The sequence below is a fragment of the Durio zibethinus genome, chromosome 10, assembly GCF_047325235.1.
Source record: "Durio zibethinus cultivar Kanyao isolate XHJ-2024 chromosome 10, ASM4732523v1, whole genome shotgun sequence".
Lineage (NCBI taxonomy): Eukaryota > Viridiplantae > Streptophyta > Magnoliopsida > Malvales > Malvaceae > Durio > Durio zibethinus.
Window position 1 is genome coordinate 5,832,964 of NC_143171.1, and position 17,095 is coordinate 5,850,058.

General features: G+C 38.2%; 2 protein-coding genes across 3 annotated transcripts; one reads left to right on the plus strand and one right to left on the minus strand.

Moving 5' to 3' along the window:
• The first annotated feature begins 5,471 nt into the window (after positions 1 to 5,471).
• Positions 5,472 to 6,733, plus strand: LOC111292005 (ethylene-responsive transcription factor ERF109-like). 2 transcript variants are annotated; one of them, XM_089766567.1, is made up of 2 exons: positions 5,472 to 6,256; positions 6,491 to 6,733. In XM_089766567.1, the coding sequence occupies exon 1, from the start codon at positions 5,549 to 5,551 to the stop codon at positions 6,185 to 6,187; it is 639 nt and encodes a 212-aa protein (XP_089622693.1). In that variant the 5' UTR covers positions 5,472 to 5,548; the 3' UTR covers positions 6,188 to 6,256; positions 6,491 to 6,733. The 2 variants fall into 2 exon arrangements, with proteins under 2 accessions (XP_089622693.1, XP_089622692.1); XM_089766566.1 differs by having other exon boundaries at positions 6,503 to 6,733.
• Positions 6,734 to 6,882: 149 nt separating this feature from the next.
• LOC111292004 (uncharacterized) lies at positions 6,883 to 16,690 on the minus strand. The gene is made up of 8 exons (XM_022884178.2): positions 16,533 to 16,690; positions 11,041 to 16,323; positions 10,656 to 10,909; positions 10,433 to 10,577; positions 9,518 to 9,716; positions 9,096 to 9,431; positions 8,299 to 8,984; positions 6,883 to 7,975 (listed from the first exon to the last, which is right to left on the minus strand). The coding sequence occupies exons 2-8, from the start codon at positions 16,168 to 16,170 to the stop codon at positions 7,319 to 7,321; spliced, it is 7,407 nt and encodes a 2,468-aa protein (XP_022739913.1). The 5' UTR covers positions 16,171 to 16,323; positions 16,533 to 16,690; the 3' UTR covers positions 6,883 to 7,318.
• Positions 16,691 to 17,095: the final 405 nt, after the last annotated feature.

Here is a 17,095-nt window from a genome sequence, read left to right on the forward strand (position 1 = left end):
ACCAAACACTTTGCTTGGAATGAAAATATAAGATTATAGTGCTTACAGTCACATATAAATGGTGTATTTTGGGTTGTTAAACTCAAAACTTGACGTTATACCAAGCATTTAGTTGAATTTCTATTATGGGTGACTTCATGTTATAGGCTTAAACCTCATCCACAAATTTTCAACATAGCTATATTAATTTTTCATACCACATGATGAAATTTTAACTTATTTTATCTTAAAGATTTATAAACCAATACCTCACCATGTATGTATATCCATTATTTAAAGAATACTCTTCCTATAGTAATTTAACTATTATGAATATAAATTTTTTTAGTTCATAATGATCACTTTATCTTTATTCTTGTCATGATGGTTACATTTGTCCATTTTATATATTCCTTGATATCCCAATAAATTAATGCCATTGCCACCAAATGTGTGAACCATACATCATATTAATTTTTTCACCGAGTAAATTATTATAAAAAGGCTTCAAATCACTAGGTGAAACAAAATAATCATATTGTTATATTTCATAGCTTCTTATCATAATCAATTTAAAACTTAAAACTTATTGTGTGTATATAAAAAAATTAACATGACTTTTGTCAATAAATTACACATGTACATAAGGATATTTCATATATCCTTTTATAATAGTCATATTAGAATACTATTAAAGGTTTATCAAGTGACTATAAAATGTCATACATACATACATACATATATATACACATTTTACCATGGACATTATTAATTGTTTTATGCTTTTATCAAAGATATATCCATCACCCAATGGGTCATAATAATATTTTAGATATAATAAATTCAAACCTTACTCATAGCACCAATATACTTATGCGCAATTAGAGTCCGTTAATATTTTAACTATAATTTCAAGTCTTTTCACAGTCAAATTTGTTGTATAACACTATTCAAATAAAAACTTACAGCAAGTTCACAATGATAACTCATTGAATGGCCAAATCTAAGGTTTATTGCTTTGAAAAGCCAACATCATTATCTAGCCCACATATAGTACATAATCATCACACATCTTTGCCACGAAACTTATGCGTTTTTCTTTTAAATTCTATGCACATAAATGTCATATATCATTACAATTATATAAATCTTTGTTTGCATTCAAACAAACTTTATGTATTTTTAGCAAATCTTGCTCATGTTTTCCATGGAATTGCTTTCTTTCTTTTATCATTCATAAACATGGAAAGTTGGCATTGATACTTGGGATGCTTTTACTCCATTGACTTTTCTTTCAATAACTATAACCTTTGGAAGAGATCTTTTATGTTTACCTCTTCTGGGCGAGATAAAGTATTTAACTCTACTTTAGATGTCATAGCATTTAAAGCATAATTCTTTATTTGCTAATGAAAGAGGGTCACAAAAATCGAATATCTCCATTCTAACCAGTCATTGGTGGTGTGACAAACTTTCAACTTAGCAGTTTGCAAATAGCTATTTTCCTAAGCATAAAAAATTTATCTCCATAGACCTTAAAAATAGTCATGTATTAACTGGATGATAGAGGATGAAAATGCTATTTCCATCATATCTTTCTTATACATATAAGAAAAAAAACTTCATCCTATTAATTTTTACATCAAGACTTACCATAATTTTGTATCCATTCTAAGGAATTCTTGGAATTCTCAATTAATTAAATTTCGACCCAAATTATAAGAAAAGATAAACATGAAATATGATTCATCCAACAAGAAATTTCTTGATTTTATTGTATTGACATACATTATTCCATGATTTATTGACCCAAAAGAATTCATTTAAATAAATAAAACAAACATGAATAAATTTTTATTTTAATCTTGAAGATATTGTCTTTATCTACCGTCACTTTCTTCAATTTCGTATAAACTTACAAAAATAAAATCCTAAGATTGTAGGAACATAGGGTTTGGAAAAACGTGAAAAATTAAGGAAAGGTTTCAAGACATGTAACAGTGACACTTTTCTTAAGATTTTATTCACCCCCCACCTATGCAAAAAAGTTATTGACAATAAATCTCAAAGATACAATGAAGTCTAATGATTGATTACGTTTTGCGTTGATGAAATTAATCCACTGAGTATTCAACGTCATAAGAACAAAATTATATGATTTAGCTATAAAAAACTTGTAGGGCTTTTTTTGACTTTTGTTTCATATGTAGAATATTTATACGTAAATGATATTTTTTGTCTTATCTCTTTCAAAACCAGAAGAGTTCTATTTATAATTAAATAGAAGTCTCTTTATACAAATATAATTGTCCATAAATATGCCTATTTTTATAGATACCATTTTTTTGTAAGATAACTTTTAGTAAATAATTATGTCTTGTAGGAAAATATAACTATTCATCATCATATGTAATTCATATGACTTATTATTTTGAAAATGTTCCAACATAAATATAAATATAAATATATATTTATAGCATAAATCTAGCAGCTTTTGTGATGGCCTATGTGATACACATGAACTTTGACAATGATGTGGTGATTAGTAAAGATCGAATAAATTTATATGCAAGATGTGGAAACATTATAGTTGAGCGTTGCAGTTTGACTACTTGCTTAAAAAGGATGTTGTCTCTTGGAATGGGATGATTAATGGATACAGATTGAATGGTGATGCTAGAAGTGCCCTCGAACTATTCTCAAGAATGCAACTTTCAAGGGTGAACCCTTATGCCATTACTTATTTAAGTCTTTTTATCAGCTTGTAACTTGTAGCCATGTTGATTTAATTAAGGTAGGCCAGAGCGTATTGATCAATTCTATGGTTGAAGATGGGGTATCTATAAGAACAAAGCATTATGCTTGTATGATTAACCTTGAGGCTAGGCAAATTGATCACTTGTATGAAGCTTATGATATAATTCATAGACTTTCATTTAAACTTTCTCTAGCTTATAGGTACACTTGAATCTTTGTTACGTGCTTGTAAAATCCATGGGAATGCTAAACTTAGAAAGAGAATTTTTCAGATGATCTTTAAAATATACCCATAAAATTCAAAATCTTATGCTTCACATTATCTATGTAATAGTTAAAAAGTGGGAAGATATCAATATAGTTAAGTTTATCAAGGAAGGAAAACTACTACAAAAAGTCTCTGGTTTTAGTCTAGTTAGAGATTAACATCACAATTAGCTGTACTTTGAAGTATGCTAATGGTAAATGGATGTCAAGGTGAGTAAACAACACCACGTGACCATGTTGAAGGTGATCCACAAAGCTCCATGTGAACTAACAGTAGCTAAGAAGACAATTGTCTGACACAAATATGCTAAAAGTAAATAAAGGTGCACAAGTTAAAAAAAGGCTTGTCGGAGGTGATCTACTAAATCCTATGTGAACAAATGATAGCAAAAAAAAAAAAATCATGATTAGCATTTTCTTTAAGGTTTATAGAAGACAAAACCATGTTGGTCTATAAAGGTGATCCACAAGCTCTATGTGAACTAATAGTAGCCTAGAAACACCATGATTAGTAGTTGTCTCATATTTAAAATATGTTAACATTAAATGAAAGTCAATCCAGGCCATTTATAAAGTGATCTCTATTTTTCACTGAGCGTCATGTGAACTAATGCCATCAGAAGGCTTGGTCCAAAAAACAGTTTATTTTTCCATTGTTTAGAAGATTAAACAGCCCATGAAAAAAGGAGTAATTCAATTCAAATTGCCATATTTAGAGAGTTAAGAAATAGTTTTCGAGCTATCAACATCTACATTCTTGGACTAAGTTGAGAACAATTTTTGGGTTAACCAAGCCATTATTTCTTTCTAAAACTAGTAAAGTAGAAACAACCCATAATAGGAAATGACAGTTGGAGGTGAAGTGGCGACATGATATGATAAGAAAAAAGGTAATAATGATGCAACCTGATGAAAAAAAACAAAAAGCAAATGGTTACATTTTACAACACGGATTAAATGGGCAAAAGTGGTTAGGGTAGAGTAAACAGTTAGTTCAATTAATTCAATTGTAAAAATCAGATAATCGAATTAACCAACTAAGTCTATTATAAAAATCAAACTGACCAATGTATTTAAGAAAAACTGAAAAAATTAAACTAAATTAAGCTTATTGGTTTCAATCAGTTTACTTAGGTTAGTCGGTTTTGGTTTTTGTTTCCTATGTTGAACCTTCAACGTAATTCATGTAAGGGTTGTTAAGTATTCAAATACTCAATGCATAATCCAATAAGTTCAAACATTGTTAACAATATTCAAATAAAAATATAAATAAAATATAACATAAACACAAACTTAAATAACAATCCATAATTTATCTAGCACTAACAATCTATAACAATCCATAAACATAAACTTAATTTATCTAGCACTAGTAGCAATAACAATACTCAATCAATTACAATCCATAAAGTTCACGTCTCAAATAACATCAATTTATCCAGCAGATAACAACAATACTCTTTTCTTCCTGATTGAGGTACAAAGTGCAAACTAATGAACCATGATTGCATTACCTAAAAAAAAATAAAAAAATAAGAATAAAATAGAAAATAAGAAACTCAAACATGCAAGCCAGAATTTCGAGAAAACAATGATCATGCCATTACCAGTCAAGCAAAATTGGAAAAGCCATTAATTATAATTTATATTCAAGAATGCCCACTGCTAGGCGTGTGAGCTTTCTCAACACTAATCACAAGGCAGTGAGCTCCCAACCATTTTCGACCAATTAGGCTGAAAGACTCAAGCCGGTATATGCGATGTTCTAAAATTTTAATTTTTATTATTATTTTTTATTTTAATCGAAATTTACTCTGCCCTAAAAATGGCCGGCGAAGATGTAAAAAGATCAAAGCCTCCATTTTCACATGGAATGGTTTTGGCGGAGAAAAAAAAATGAAGAATGAAAGGGATGGTTGGAATATACGGTCGGACGAGGTATCAAACTTAAATTAAACCTCTGTGCTTAAGTTCTGACAGGGGGCACCAACATATTACTATACCATGACATCGGAGTACCACATTGAGGAGGCGAATGTCGGCTGGGATCGATGTTGGTGACTTGACCTCATGGCTGATGGCAGCTCCAAAGCTTTTGGCTTAATATGCCTGATTCGACTTTGTTTGGAAGACTTCAAATTCATTTTCAAATTTGATTAATGCCACTTGATTAATTTAATATTTGATTAAGCCAATGAATATATTACTTAAGTCAAATGACGAGTCAGGAATTTCATATAACAGCATAGGCTGCGCTGTCAAGCACAAGTTGAGCCACGACATATTTTTCTGGCAAAGCCGCTTAAAAGGAGCGTGCCTGAAGATGACGCAAGCGAAAAGATCATTTATGGCATTAACTGGCCCCAACTAACCCAAATCCTTAAAAGAAAGTGTCTCACGTGCCTCAATTCGCGTGTGAGTAACTTACAGCTGGCATTCCCTCCCTCCCTATATAAGCATTTTCCCTCGACAGAGCGCTCTTCTGTAGTTGCAATTTGCAAATCCAATTCAACAGCTGTTAGTTTCCCAAAGCACCTTTTACGTCATGGAAAATTACAACAAAACCCACCAAAGAGCTTTGGCATTGACTCGTGATCAGGAACATGAAATCATGGTCTCTACCCTTATGCAAGTAATCAACGGAGGACAGCCTTCCACGTCTGTGTTAAGTTCAGGTACTAGGACCAACAATGGGTTTACTTTTAACGACACGTGTCTTCCACTGAAAGTTAACGGCTATAATGAATATTTCAACAGTATTTTCCCGCCAAGCCAACAACAAGAAGTACAACCAGTTGGAGTCTCAACAAACAGGAACAACTACAACAACAGGAAGCATTACAGGGGAGTACGGCGCAGGCCATGGGGGAAATGGGCGGCGGAGATTCGAGACCCGAAAAGGGCAGTTCGGGTTTGGCTGGGGACGTTCGACACGGCGGAAGTTGCTGCCAGGGCTTATGACAGGGCGGCTATTAGGTTCCGTGGAGATAAAGCAAAGGTCAATTTCCCATTATCAGATTACAAAATGGAGCAACAAGAAGAAGAGGGAGAAAAGAAGAAAGAAACTCAGGAAGAGGAAGACAAGAGCAATGGAGAAAAAGGAGAGAGTAGTAAAGAAAAAGATGAAGAAGCATGGGAAATATTTTCAGAGAAGGAGTTAAGGGAGCTAATGATGATGGATTAATGGCTGCTACCTTCCTCCCCTGTATATAATTTTGGCATATAATAATTAATGAAATAAAACAAAATTTTGGTAAGTTTACTCACTTTTGTAAGGGAGGCAGCGGGGACGAGGATTAATGTAAACTGTTTTTAATTAGTTTAATAAATCACTTCTTAGTATATAATGTTTGTTTACGCTAAATGGATGGAAACATTCCTTTTTATGTATGGGTAATTACCAAAATCATGTTTCAAATTCTAAATTCTTAGACTATGTAAGCGTTATGCTTAAGGAAAGCAAATCCCACTAATTCACATGTTCTAGAAAAAAAAACAGCAGGTTAAGAAAAGGAGAAGAAGCAGCCGCAGCAGCTGAAGCGTAAGGTACGAGCATGCCACGTGTAAGGGAGCTTTGCTGACTGAATGTCTCAAAACAAAGTATAGGTGTCAGATGAAGGACTGCTTCTCTTTTTTTTTTATTAATTTCTTAGCATGATGCACGTACAAAGCGTGTAAAGATGTAGGGATCAAAGCGCAAAGAGAGGCCGACAGGTCTTACTGTTTGACTCCTCAATTTTCATTCGAGTCTCCGCGTAACAGTTGATTAGAAGAAAAATATTGAACTTACTTTCCAGATTAAATTGTTGGATTACAGATGGTTGACAGTACACATTGCAATTAAAGAAAAAGAGAAAATAATGAATGAAGGGACTTAGATGGAAAGAACATCAGTTGGATCCTTCATATATAGAGCTTTAATACATGATTAAATCCCAAAGAGACATTTATGTACCTAACAAAATTACACTTTAAGAGTGTTCGAGCAACGAGTGAACCGATCAATTCATCGAGAGCCCCTTTACACAAAAACACTACATCGCGTCCATAAGGCCAATTGAAACTAACATACCACCCCAAAAGACCAAATATCCATATCTTCCTAACTAGAAAACTCAAAACCAAAACTGCTCTTCACCAACCGGTAGTGCAATTTTTCATCAGGAAAACTCAGTACTCACCAGTCCCATACTAACCCAAGCGATTTTCCCAGAAAGATGAAAAAAAAAAAAAAAGTTGCATCTGGTGAAAAAAAATGCTCCGCTCTTTGATTTTCTCTTTCCACTTGAGTCCGAGAAGCTTGTTTTTCCTAACATCATGATGACGTTGAAGTACCATTATTGGTCTGTTTAGCCACATAAATCTGCTTCGTCTTTAAAGCGGGAAAGTTCTTGTCTCCACTCATGGATTGGTTTCTTCCTTGGAAACCCATTCTACGATGGGTCCATTCACTGGAGTTGTTCTTGTGCGAAACCCCACTTCCTCTCTGATGATTATACCCGGAAGAGTTACCGTAATGCTGGAAAGATGATATATTCTTTTGCTGGGAAGACTGAGCCTTGAATGCAGGATTTGTGCTCTGGCCATTACTTTTAACACCACTATTGTTTTGGACATCAATCTTGCCAGCATCTGCAACTGTGGTGAGGGACGGGCTCTCAGCAATATGTTGTGCTGAAGCTTCAGTAATGGTGGAGCTAGATGGTTCCACCAACCCTAGTTCATCAGGCAACTGAGTGATGGTTGCACCAGTTTCCACAGGAAATTTCCGACTGCTATTGGAGGATGTTGATGTTCGGGACTCAGGGAACCTGTTGCTAGTCAATGGCTGGTCAACAGGAGAACCCTGACTGAACTGAGAAGGTAGTACACCTTCTGCCTGTTGCTGCAATGGCATTGATGGTGCAACAGACTGCAGAGGTGAAGCAGGAACATGAGACCAATGAGCTTGGACCGACATGTCTGGAGTGGACTGAAGGAGAAGTTTCAAGATATGTATTAGTCAGATCAGAGGAAAAGTGGGGCAAGAGAAAAAGGAGAGGGGGATTTAAAGTCTAAACTGTCATAAATCCAACAACACATGCCAAAACAAAAACTCTGATAATTCTTATCATCCGCCTATCCAATAAAATCCAGTTTAAAAGCACTGATGACTACACCATATAGACCACAAACTTTTGAATAGAAAACAATTTAATTTGGGAAAAAAGGACTAGGACTCCCAAATAAAAAGCACCCTGGTGATAATTCATGATGCTGGCAGTTTAATAGCTTTAGGTTTGCTAAAACTTTTACCTGGAAAGGAGAAACATCAAACATAGCGAGTGGTGATGCCATGGGCAGAAGAGGTGACCCAGGGCCAGGGGCAAGATGCTGGATTTGAGCAGGCATGTTGTTAGAATTACACTGCGAAACTGCCATATTCAAATTGTTCATATCTCCTTCACCAATTGCAGAAGAAGCAGGGTTGTGCTTCCAGTCAGGTTGCTTTCCAGATGGGATGTAGGTTGTACCCATGAAACTTAGTCCAAACTGTCCAACTGGAGCAAAATGGTTGTACACAACCATATGTGGTGGGCCTTGAACCCCGGGGATACCTCCAGGTGGGGTGATAAAATGGCCAGTGAAACCTGTTGGAGGACCATAGAATGAATCTACTCCAGAATGGCATTGTTGCCAGGTTCCTAAGGCACCCAAAGGAGGTGTGCTACTCTTCTGGGACTGCGATTGGGTAGATGAAGATTCCTCATGTGGTCCAAAGGCAAAGATTGGACCCCCCATCATAGGATTCATTTCATAGAAAGGGAAGTGAGAAGGGCCTCCTGGAAAATGAGAAATCATCTGGCTTGAAGAGTTCTGTGGATGAGGTATTGGTGACCATAAAGAAATTGGTGGGTTCTCAACAGAAAGATCCGCAGGAAGAGAAACACTGAGTGACTCTTCTGCCTTTGATTGACTTGCTAGCTGCCGACCACCATCATCTGCAAAATAGTTGAAAAAAAAAAAAAAAGAAGCCAACACGGTTATTAACATCTACACAAGCAAAAACATAAAGGGCTCTTACTGTGATAGCAGATTTTTTTGTTAACCACCTGTAGTGATAACATCAATGTCTGCACCTTCAAAACCTTTATTATCTGAAGCAGAAACAGTGCAAGTACTCATTCCATTCCCTAAAATCTCATCACTAGTTATGGCTGCAACAGCAACAGCTGAAGCAGCTGCTTCAGCTTCAGCTTCACAGTCTTCCAAATAAACACAAGATTCATTTGAGTGTTTCTCTTTTTCAAAGAAAAGGGAGCAATCATTCTCTGTTGCAGAAAGATTGTGGGGGGTTTGGATTTCTGATCGAGATGGACCTGGAGGGCCAATCCCATGTGAAACAGCACGGCTGCTAGGAGGGAGAACTGTCGAAGATGTTACTGCTCCTGTATAAAGTGATGATATCATTCAGATACAAGGCAACAGTAATTCTAAGAAGCTAAATAATACCAGAAAGAAAGAAAACACCAACCGAGTTTTATTTTCTCCCCAGCAAGCAAAGAATTTACTGGACTTGCCACAGAAGAAAACGACTTGTCCTTCAATAATATGGATGAGGATGGCATGCTGGGGTCAGCAACTGAGCTAGTGCGCTCTCCAATAGGAGCACAAGTATCAAATTGAACAGGCTTCATAGCATCATCAAGTTGGGTCTGTGTCAGTGCCATTACCTACAAGATGCAACCAAATCAGTTTCGGACTATCTCAGATTTATAGTCCAAATAATTAGAAGAAAGAATACCAGCATCTACAAGCCCAATAATTTAGAATAAACTCAGACAAAAACATAAAACTAAATAAATAAACCCAGAATAACAAGCCTGAAAATACATGATGGTTCAATCATAATCAATCTAGAATGGAGAATATAACAGCCTGAAGTTAGAAGGTAAAATGATACAAAACAAAGTCAGCAACAGATTAAAGTTTGCAGCACCATAGTATCAAATATGCCTATATGCATCCTGGAAACACAACATAACAAAGTGCAGCAATACACAGACACAATTGCATGCAGATGTGCACAAACACATATAAAAAGATAAATCCAGGCACCACACATACTGAAGTCTAGTCCCAAGTTAAAGATGTTCAAGTAAGAGAACGAAAGCAACCATAAAAAGTAGGAACTGAGCATGTTAACAGGGAATGTATGTAAATCAAACTGATTCCAAAGTGAAGATAAAATTAACATAGGCACTAGGAGCAATGTTGTCAGATCACTCAGAATATAAAACATGGGGGAAAAGGATTCAATATGAGAAGATGCACAAAAAGGCAAAAATGAGTAACCATCAGAACCTCATGAGTCTTGCAGATCTACTAAAAACAGAGGGCAGTATTAAACTGCTACCAAAAGTTACTAAGTAAATGCAGTTATTCATACCTGTTGATTAATGCATGAATTACTCCACGATCCCAAAGATGTCTGAACATTATCCAGAACCTTATTCTTGCCCTCAAACATGAAGTCTGAAACCATGTTTGGTCCACCGCCTGAGGCGGCCGGTAGGGGGGTTATCTGGAGTGACCTGTAGAAAATATCAGATTTAGCAATCTGTATGCATATTTTTTAAATGTACATTAGCCATTTTTGGAGAGGTATATACTTCACTGCCTGTGTTCTTATATCAGCCTGTACATCAGTTTTAATAGCAGGAGTACCAATTGGGGCCAAGGGTTGGGATACTATAGTTGCACCAAATCCTGCAGAAAATTCACTATTTGCCAGATTACGTCCCTCAATGGCAACAAAATCAGAGGGAACATTGTCCATTACTTCTCCACTTCCTGAAGCAGAAATTCTGTTTAAGCTTCCTGAGACAGTGGAAGTTTGTGGAATTGAACGAGCTTTTCGTGGTGGCTGTCATAAAAAGAAAATAAATGATGTTAAAAGACATGGTCTTATTGAACTGAAAAAGCAAAAAGAAAGGGGAAAAACATCTTATTGCAAAGTAAGTCATGAAAAAGTTTTAGTTCAAAGTGCATTACAACCTTTGCAACCCGGGACTTTGCTTTAATTTCTTTTTCTCTCTGCTCGCGCCTGTCATTCAGCATTTGCCTCTTTGATCTAACCTGAATGAAATCATCTTCATCACTGGCTGCTTCTATTCCAGGTTGCTCAAAAACCCGCACAATGCCACTTTGCAAAGAAGCATCCACATCTTCTTCAATATTCCTCTTAAGATTACCTTCCCCTGGGTGTGGGATATTCTGATTCCTCACCAATGATTCTTTTCTCAATCCCTTTTCATTCCTGTTCCCAGAATCCATCTCCCAGGAAATGCCCAGAGCTGAATTTGAGCATTCTGATTCAATTGTCCGTTTCGATTTATTCACCACAACTTTCCTCACCCCAATTCTTTCAGAAAATCCGCTACTCCTTCCATTGGCAATTGAGCTTTCATCCAGCCCTACTTGATTGGGGTGGTTTGAAGAAGCCATTGCAGAAGACTGCTTCTTATCAGAATTTTCCCTAATTCTAAACTCTGTTGGAGGACGCCGGGGCCTCCTTTGATATCCAGTAGACTCTTGGTGAGAGGCCTCAGAAGCAAGAAAAGGTGATCTTAAGTTGGAACCTTTAACCGTAAAGACATACTTTTTCCCCCTATTACTATAATTTTGGCCCCTTAATCCACTTAAATCTTTCTCTTTCAAGACTGACTGAGATGATATCAGAACAGTTTGCAGTTCACCTTCTGATTGTTTACTAGACATAACTTTGAAGTTTCTACGAACTGAATTCTGGTGCCCCTGGTCTTCTGAAGGGAAACCTGACTCGGACCTAGTTCTGCTATCACCAATATTTGATATCTCTACATGACCATGCTCTGTCACAACGCTTTTTCTTCTTTCTCTGGCTAGTGTGGAACTTTCCTCTTTCAACACATTCCCGTGTGATAAATCCATGGACCTTGGAAGACCTGACTGATTATCCAAGAGAGAAGAAACTTTGTTTTTCATCAGATTATACCCAGCAGTGTCTTGACTAGGCTGAACAGGCTGAGGGACTCCAGGGTTCTGGTTCATGGAGAAGTTGGCCGGAACATTGGGCTGGACAAAAGACAAAGATTGAGGAGCCAATGGCAACACTCCCTGGGAAATAGGAGATGTATACCTTAACTGACCAAACTGAAAGAGAGGAGGTTGTGATGGGTGCATTTGGGTGAGGGATGGGCCAACCTGAGGATGCAAATGAAGAGGCATCTGTATAGAACCAATCTGTATGGCTGGAACTGGAGATGGTATTAAAGAAGGACCTGAAAACAGCCCAAATTGGAGCTTAATAGGTACTTCAGCCTGATTAGGAACAGAAGAAGCAGTAGGCATGCCACTCTGACCAGAAGATGACTGGGAAGCCATGCTGACAGAATAGGGGAGGTTATGCTCTGCCAACACACCAGTGCTACCAGTAGCTTCCACATTATCCATTAGCTCAGACGCAGCTGATGCTTGAGGTGCAGTATTAGGCTGAATAACCAGATCCTGCATTGGCTTCTCAGTTTCCCGAAAGATTCTAGAAGGACTATCTAAACTCCCTTGGGAAGGAGCATCCATGGACGGAAGGGTTTTTCTATCAGTATGCATCCCATTGAAAGATACCTTTTCTTCTACAGAGCCAACAGAAATCTGTGTTGTTGCATATGCAGAGTCCTCCTTCCTCGAGCTTCTTTCAAACTCATCATTTGGCATGCCAACCTCAACCCCCTCATTGAAACCTAAGACCAAATTGTCCATCATGTCACGCGACTCCTTATTCTCTAGATGCATTTCATCAAACTGTCGGGTCATGTCAATATTGCCATCACCTCCTTCATGCACGTCATCTTCTTCCTGGTATCCATCGTCATCTTCGTCATATTCTTCTTGCCCCTGCGACCGATCATTGTTATCAACAGTCCATTCCTCGTCATCACCAGCTGAAATAGAGCTTGAGGCAGTCCGAACATTATCTTTCCTAGCTTCAGTAGATAACAGAAGGGGTTCGGACCCCTCTGACAAGTTAACCTGTTTACCCTCTTCCGCTGATAACACTGTAGAATCTCCAGACTCATCCAAATCATCATGAGAAAGATGAATTGGGGAATCTGGGGGGCTTGAAACAGATAGGGATGACTGTGAGTCACACCTTGCTGCATTGCCATCCACTTTCTGCGTTTCATTATCAGTATTCTCAGGCTGAGTATCTATAATTACATGCTGTCCAAGATCATCTTGATGACCACTATCATAAACTCTCTCAATGCCAGATGCACCTCTTGTTGCATGATTGTACCGTATCTCATTCTCTAGGAATGTTGATGGACCAGGACGCTCATTCTCACCTCTATATGAGGTTTTCTGAATTGAAGACAAAGATGGAGGAGGTAAAACACGAGGCTGCCTCACAGAACATCGTGACCTCCCAAAGGAATAAAGCCCATCAGCCTCAGGGTTGTGATAGAATCTTTCAGGGTAAGGTGGATAAATATTACCAGGAGAACGCTGGCCCCATGTCACATCACCATAATTCTCAGCTAGATTCTCATGGTATTCAGATTCATTTTCAGCATTTCTGCCATAATGATCACCATCCCCAGAAACGTTCCACCTCTGACCCTTTGTCTGATCAAAATCATCTATATGGAGTTCTGGAACCCCTGCTCTATAGTAGGGCCTGGAAGACACGTATGGAGGTGCTCCATTAAACTCTTTCCTTGGAAATGGTCCACCCCCAATAGATCCATCACGCCTTGGGCTATGGTGCCCACTCTCCGTCTCATGCCCAGCGAAGGCTGAGCTGTTTCCATTCTCAAATACATCTCTCCTCCATGAATTAAGGGGCTTACCTCTATCTGAAAATGTAAAAGAAGCATTAGAGAATTGAGACCTAGAACTCATTTCAAAGGGTCTGTTGCGACCAGAAGAATCAGAAGATGCTGAAGTTGTGATTCTTTCCACCATCCTTTCACCATCTTCCCAATCACCCACATCTGTTGCTTTTGATACATCTCTCTCTTTTGCCGTCACCGGAATTTTCTCATCTGCTCCAGTAGAAAAATTACTACCACCCTTCGCTGCTTCAGCCTGCCTCTTGGCAATCCTTTCCTCCAACTCTAAGAGTTTTTGTTTAGCAGCCTGCTTTCTCCTTTCCTCCTCCATAACAATCCTGCGTTTTTCCTCTTCTCTGGCTATTCTCTGTTCTTCTGCCCTTCGCAAGGTTTCCAACCCCTCTTGTTCTGCTCTCCATGCAGCTTCCCTTGCTTCTTCTTCTAACCTTATCCGCTGCTCTTCTTGTTCCCTTGCCAACCTTAGTCTCTCCTCTTCTTCTCTACGAGCTTGCTTCAATGCTCTTTCCTGTTCTTCAATAATTCGCTGCCGCTCCTGTTCCTGCATCTTCTGCACCCTCTCTAGTTCAGCCTCAAATGATTCCCTGACAGGGTCATGAAAATCAGTTTGTTTAAGCATATCCTTCTTCCTCTTAACGACCCCAACAAGATTTCCAGAAAAAGGATCCCGTACATCAAATTCAGAAGCCCCAAAGTCCTTCATGAAAGGGTCTTCTAGATAAGGATTTTCATTCTTGGACAAAGGACGTTTCTCCCTACTGAAATTTAGTATAGGATCATTAACAGGAAGTCCTTTACCACCCAAAGGAAAAGACGGTTTTGATAAAGAGCTATTCTGGAAACAATCAACTTTGTATCTATTGTACTTTTCATTGCCATAACGCTCCCTTGTATTCCTCTCAAATTCTCTATAATTAAATGAATCTGTTGAGTGGTTCCAAGCTTGTCTTCCTCCAGTTCCATAACCCACATCCTTCCTTTCAATATCATCCCGAGCATTGTCTCGGAAAGGGGAAGGAATGTACTTAATCTCCTTTTCTCTATTCATACTTGAAAACCTTGTGCCAATATTATTTCTGTCACTTGCAATCTCTTGAGAACCAATTCCCTCTTTAGGAAGAGGGGAAGATGCTCTCCATGAATTTCCTTCCCGCCCTTCTCTGCCTGGTAGTTTTGCATCTCTACCATAAAGGTCCAATTTAGCGACTTCACTGGAAGGAGTTCGTCCAGTTTCATTGTCACTCTGTCCCCACCCGTCAAAAAGACTATGTGCTGGTTTGTGTGGCAGCACACCAGCCCTTGGCATATCAAAATCTTTATCCCAGTAAGCTTCACTTTTCAAATACCCATGATCCCTCCCGCGGTCTACAACCTGACCTGTATCACGTTCATCATCAGCCCAATCAGATCTTGGGTTCAAGCGAACCAATGGAAGTGGCCCCGGGAAGTGCTCATCCTGTTTCCTGCCTGGCGCAAATAAACGAGAACCACCTACTCCATGACCTTCACCACCATTCTCACTCAATCCATTGCCAACAGCAATTCTTCCCGACTGCAATTGAGGACGCATATCAATAACTGAACTCGAGCGAGAACCATCCCTATGCTCATTAGACAACTCAACTGCCAATTGCTTCTGTTTCTGATTCAAACCATCCTTCTGTTTCTTTTCAGCCCCGGATACGACAGGCAAAGCTGCTTGCAACGAAGGAAAATCCTCTCCCCTCAACACTGTCGCTTTATCCAAAGGCGGAAAACCTTGAGATGAAGCAGGCACCGAGGACGTTGGTCCTGCCACACCTGACCTAGCCGAAGGCGGCAAATAAACACCACTACTTCCCCTACTGACCCCATCACCAGTATTCAAGCCCTGATCAAACCCATCATTGACATGATCACCACCCCCAACCAACCCTTCTTTCTCCTGCAGAGCAACTGTAACGGGTTTAGTCCATCCCATCCCGGACGAAGTAGGCCTTGGCCCACTCCCAGAAATCCCTGCACTGGCAGGCACGCCACTGGAGCCCAACGAATCAAACCGCTCATGTTCCTTTCGCAAGGATGGTAAATTCAAGGGGGGTGGAACAGATAATTTGGGCCCAGCCTTTTGGGAGCTACGAGGCCGTGAAAGAACCACCATTCCTCCCCCTCCTCCACCGCCAGCACCCGGTCGTGCCCGATTTGACCCATAAGAACCCGAATGATGTGATTGGTACAGATGTTTAGATGGTTGTTGGCCATAGGACTTGTTCAAATTGACTGAAACAAACTTATTCCCAACTCCGGAATTTGCCATCGGAGGGTCCGACCCGAACTGTTAACCTGTTCGACGGCCGATGATCCCCGCCAAAGCATCAAAACCCTAAGCCTAGATTTCACTTCCCTCAGCAGATCTCTCGTAGCAAATTGATGATCAGATAATAAAATCAATCCAAACCAGCAAAACTCCCTGATCAAAATAATTTTTTAAAAAACTAATAAATTGACAAAATAGATCAATCTTACTGTAGGTACGGAATGAGAAGGGGAATATTAAATGGCTAGAGAGAGCGAGAGAGAGATTCTAGTTTCTAATTAGGGTTTATGCTAATTTTTATTTTTATTTTTATTTTCAAAAGAAAAAAATAGAAGAAAGGGGCGTGCAGGTTTAGGACTTACCTCTGGGGCGTAGGCTAGAGACGGCGGCAGCTAACGTGCGCCGCACGAATTACAAATCAAATGCCTATCAACTCCGTACAACAGAAGAACACGAGCAGCGAGTCAAAAAGCAGGAGAGAAAACATAAAAAAGGAATGGTTTCTTTTTTGTCCCCTCTATTTATATTTATTTATATTTTAGCCCCGATTATTTATCGCCTTTGCTTGCATGTGTTTTACCGACTTTGAAAGTGCATATATGTTCTTTTTTCTACACGTTCGCTGATTGTACTTCGGACCGTAGATTACTAAATTTCGGTTGTTGGTCGAAAGTGTTTATTATTGTCATTTTTTTAAAAATATTAATGTTTAATTTGATAAACTGAAAAATTAAGTATTAAATTTGAATTATACAAATTATTTGATATTTTATTAAAAATTAAAAATTGAATATAAATATATACGAAGGGATTAATTTACATAATATAAATTTTTTTATTTTGTATTTTTTTAATTATTAATTTCAATAAATCTTAAAAAATGAGATTAATTTTTTTTTTATTTTTATTTGTTTCTCTCATTTAT

Bases quoted from the DNA above. Each gene is read 5' to 3' on its own strand.
- LOC111292004 (XM_022884178.2), bottom strand. From the start codon at position 16,170: ATGGCAAATTCCGGAGTTGGGAATAAGTTTGTTTCAGTCAATTTGAAC. The intron at 9,432-9,517 runs GTTGGTGTTTTC...CACTTTATACAG, and splicing joins TGGGGAGAAAATAAAACTCG to GAGCAGTAACATCTTCGACA. The intron at 7,976-8,298 runs GTAAAAGTTTTA...CTTCTCCTTCAG, and splicing joins TTGATGTTTCTCCTTTCCAG to TCCACTCCAGACATGTCGGT.
- LOC111292005 (XM_089766567.1), top strand. From the start codon at position 5,549: ATGGAAAATTACAACAAAACCCACCAAAGAGCTTTGGCATTGACTCGT.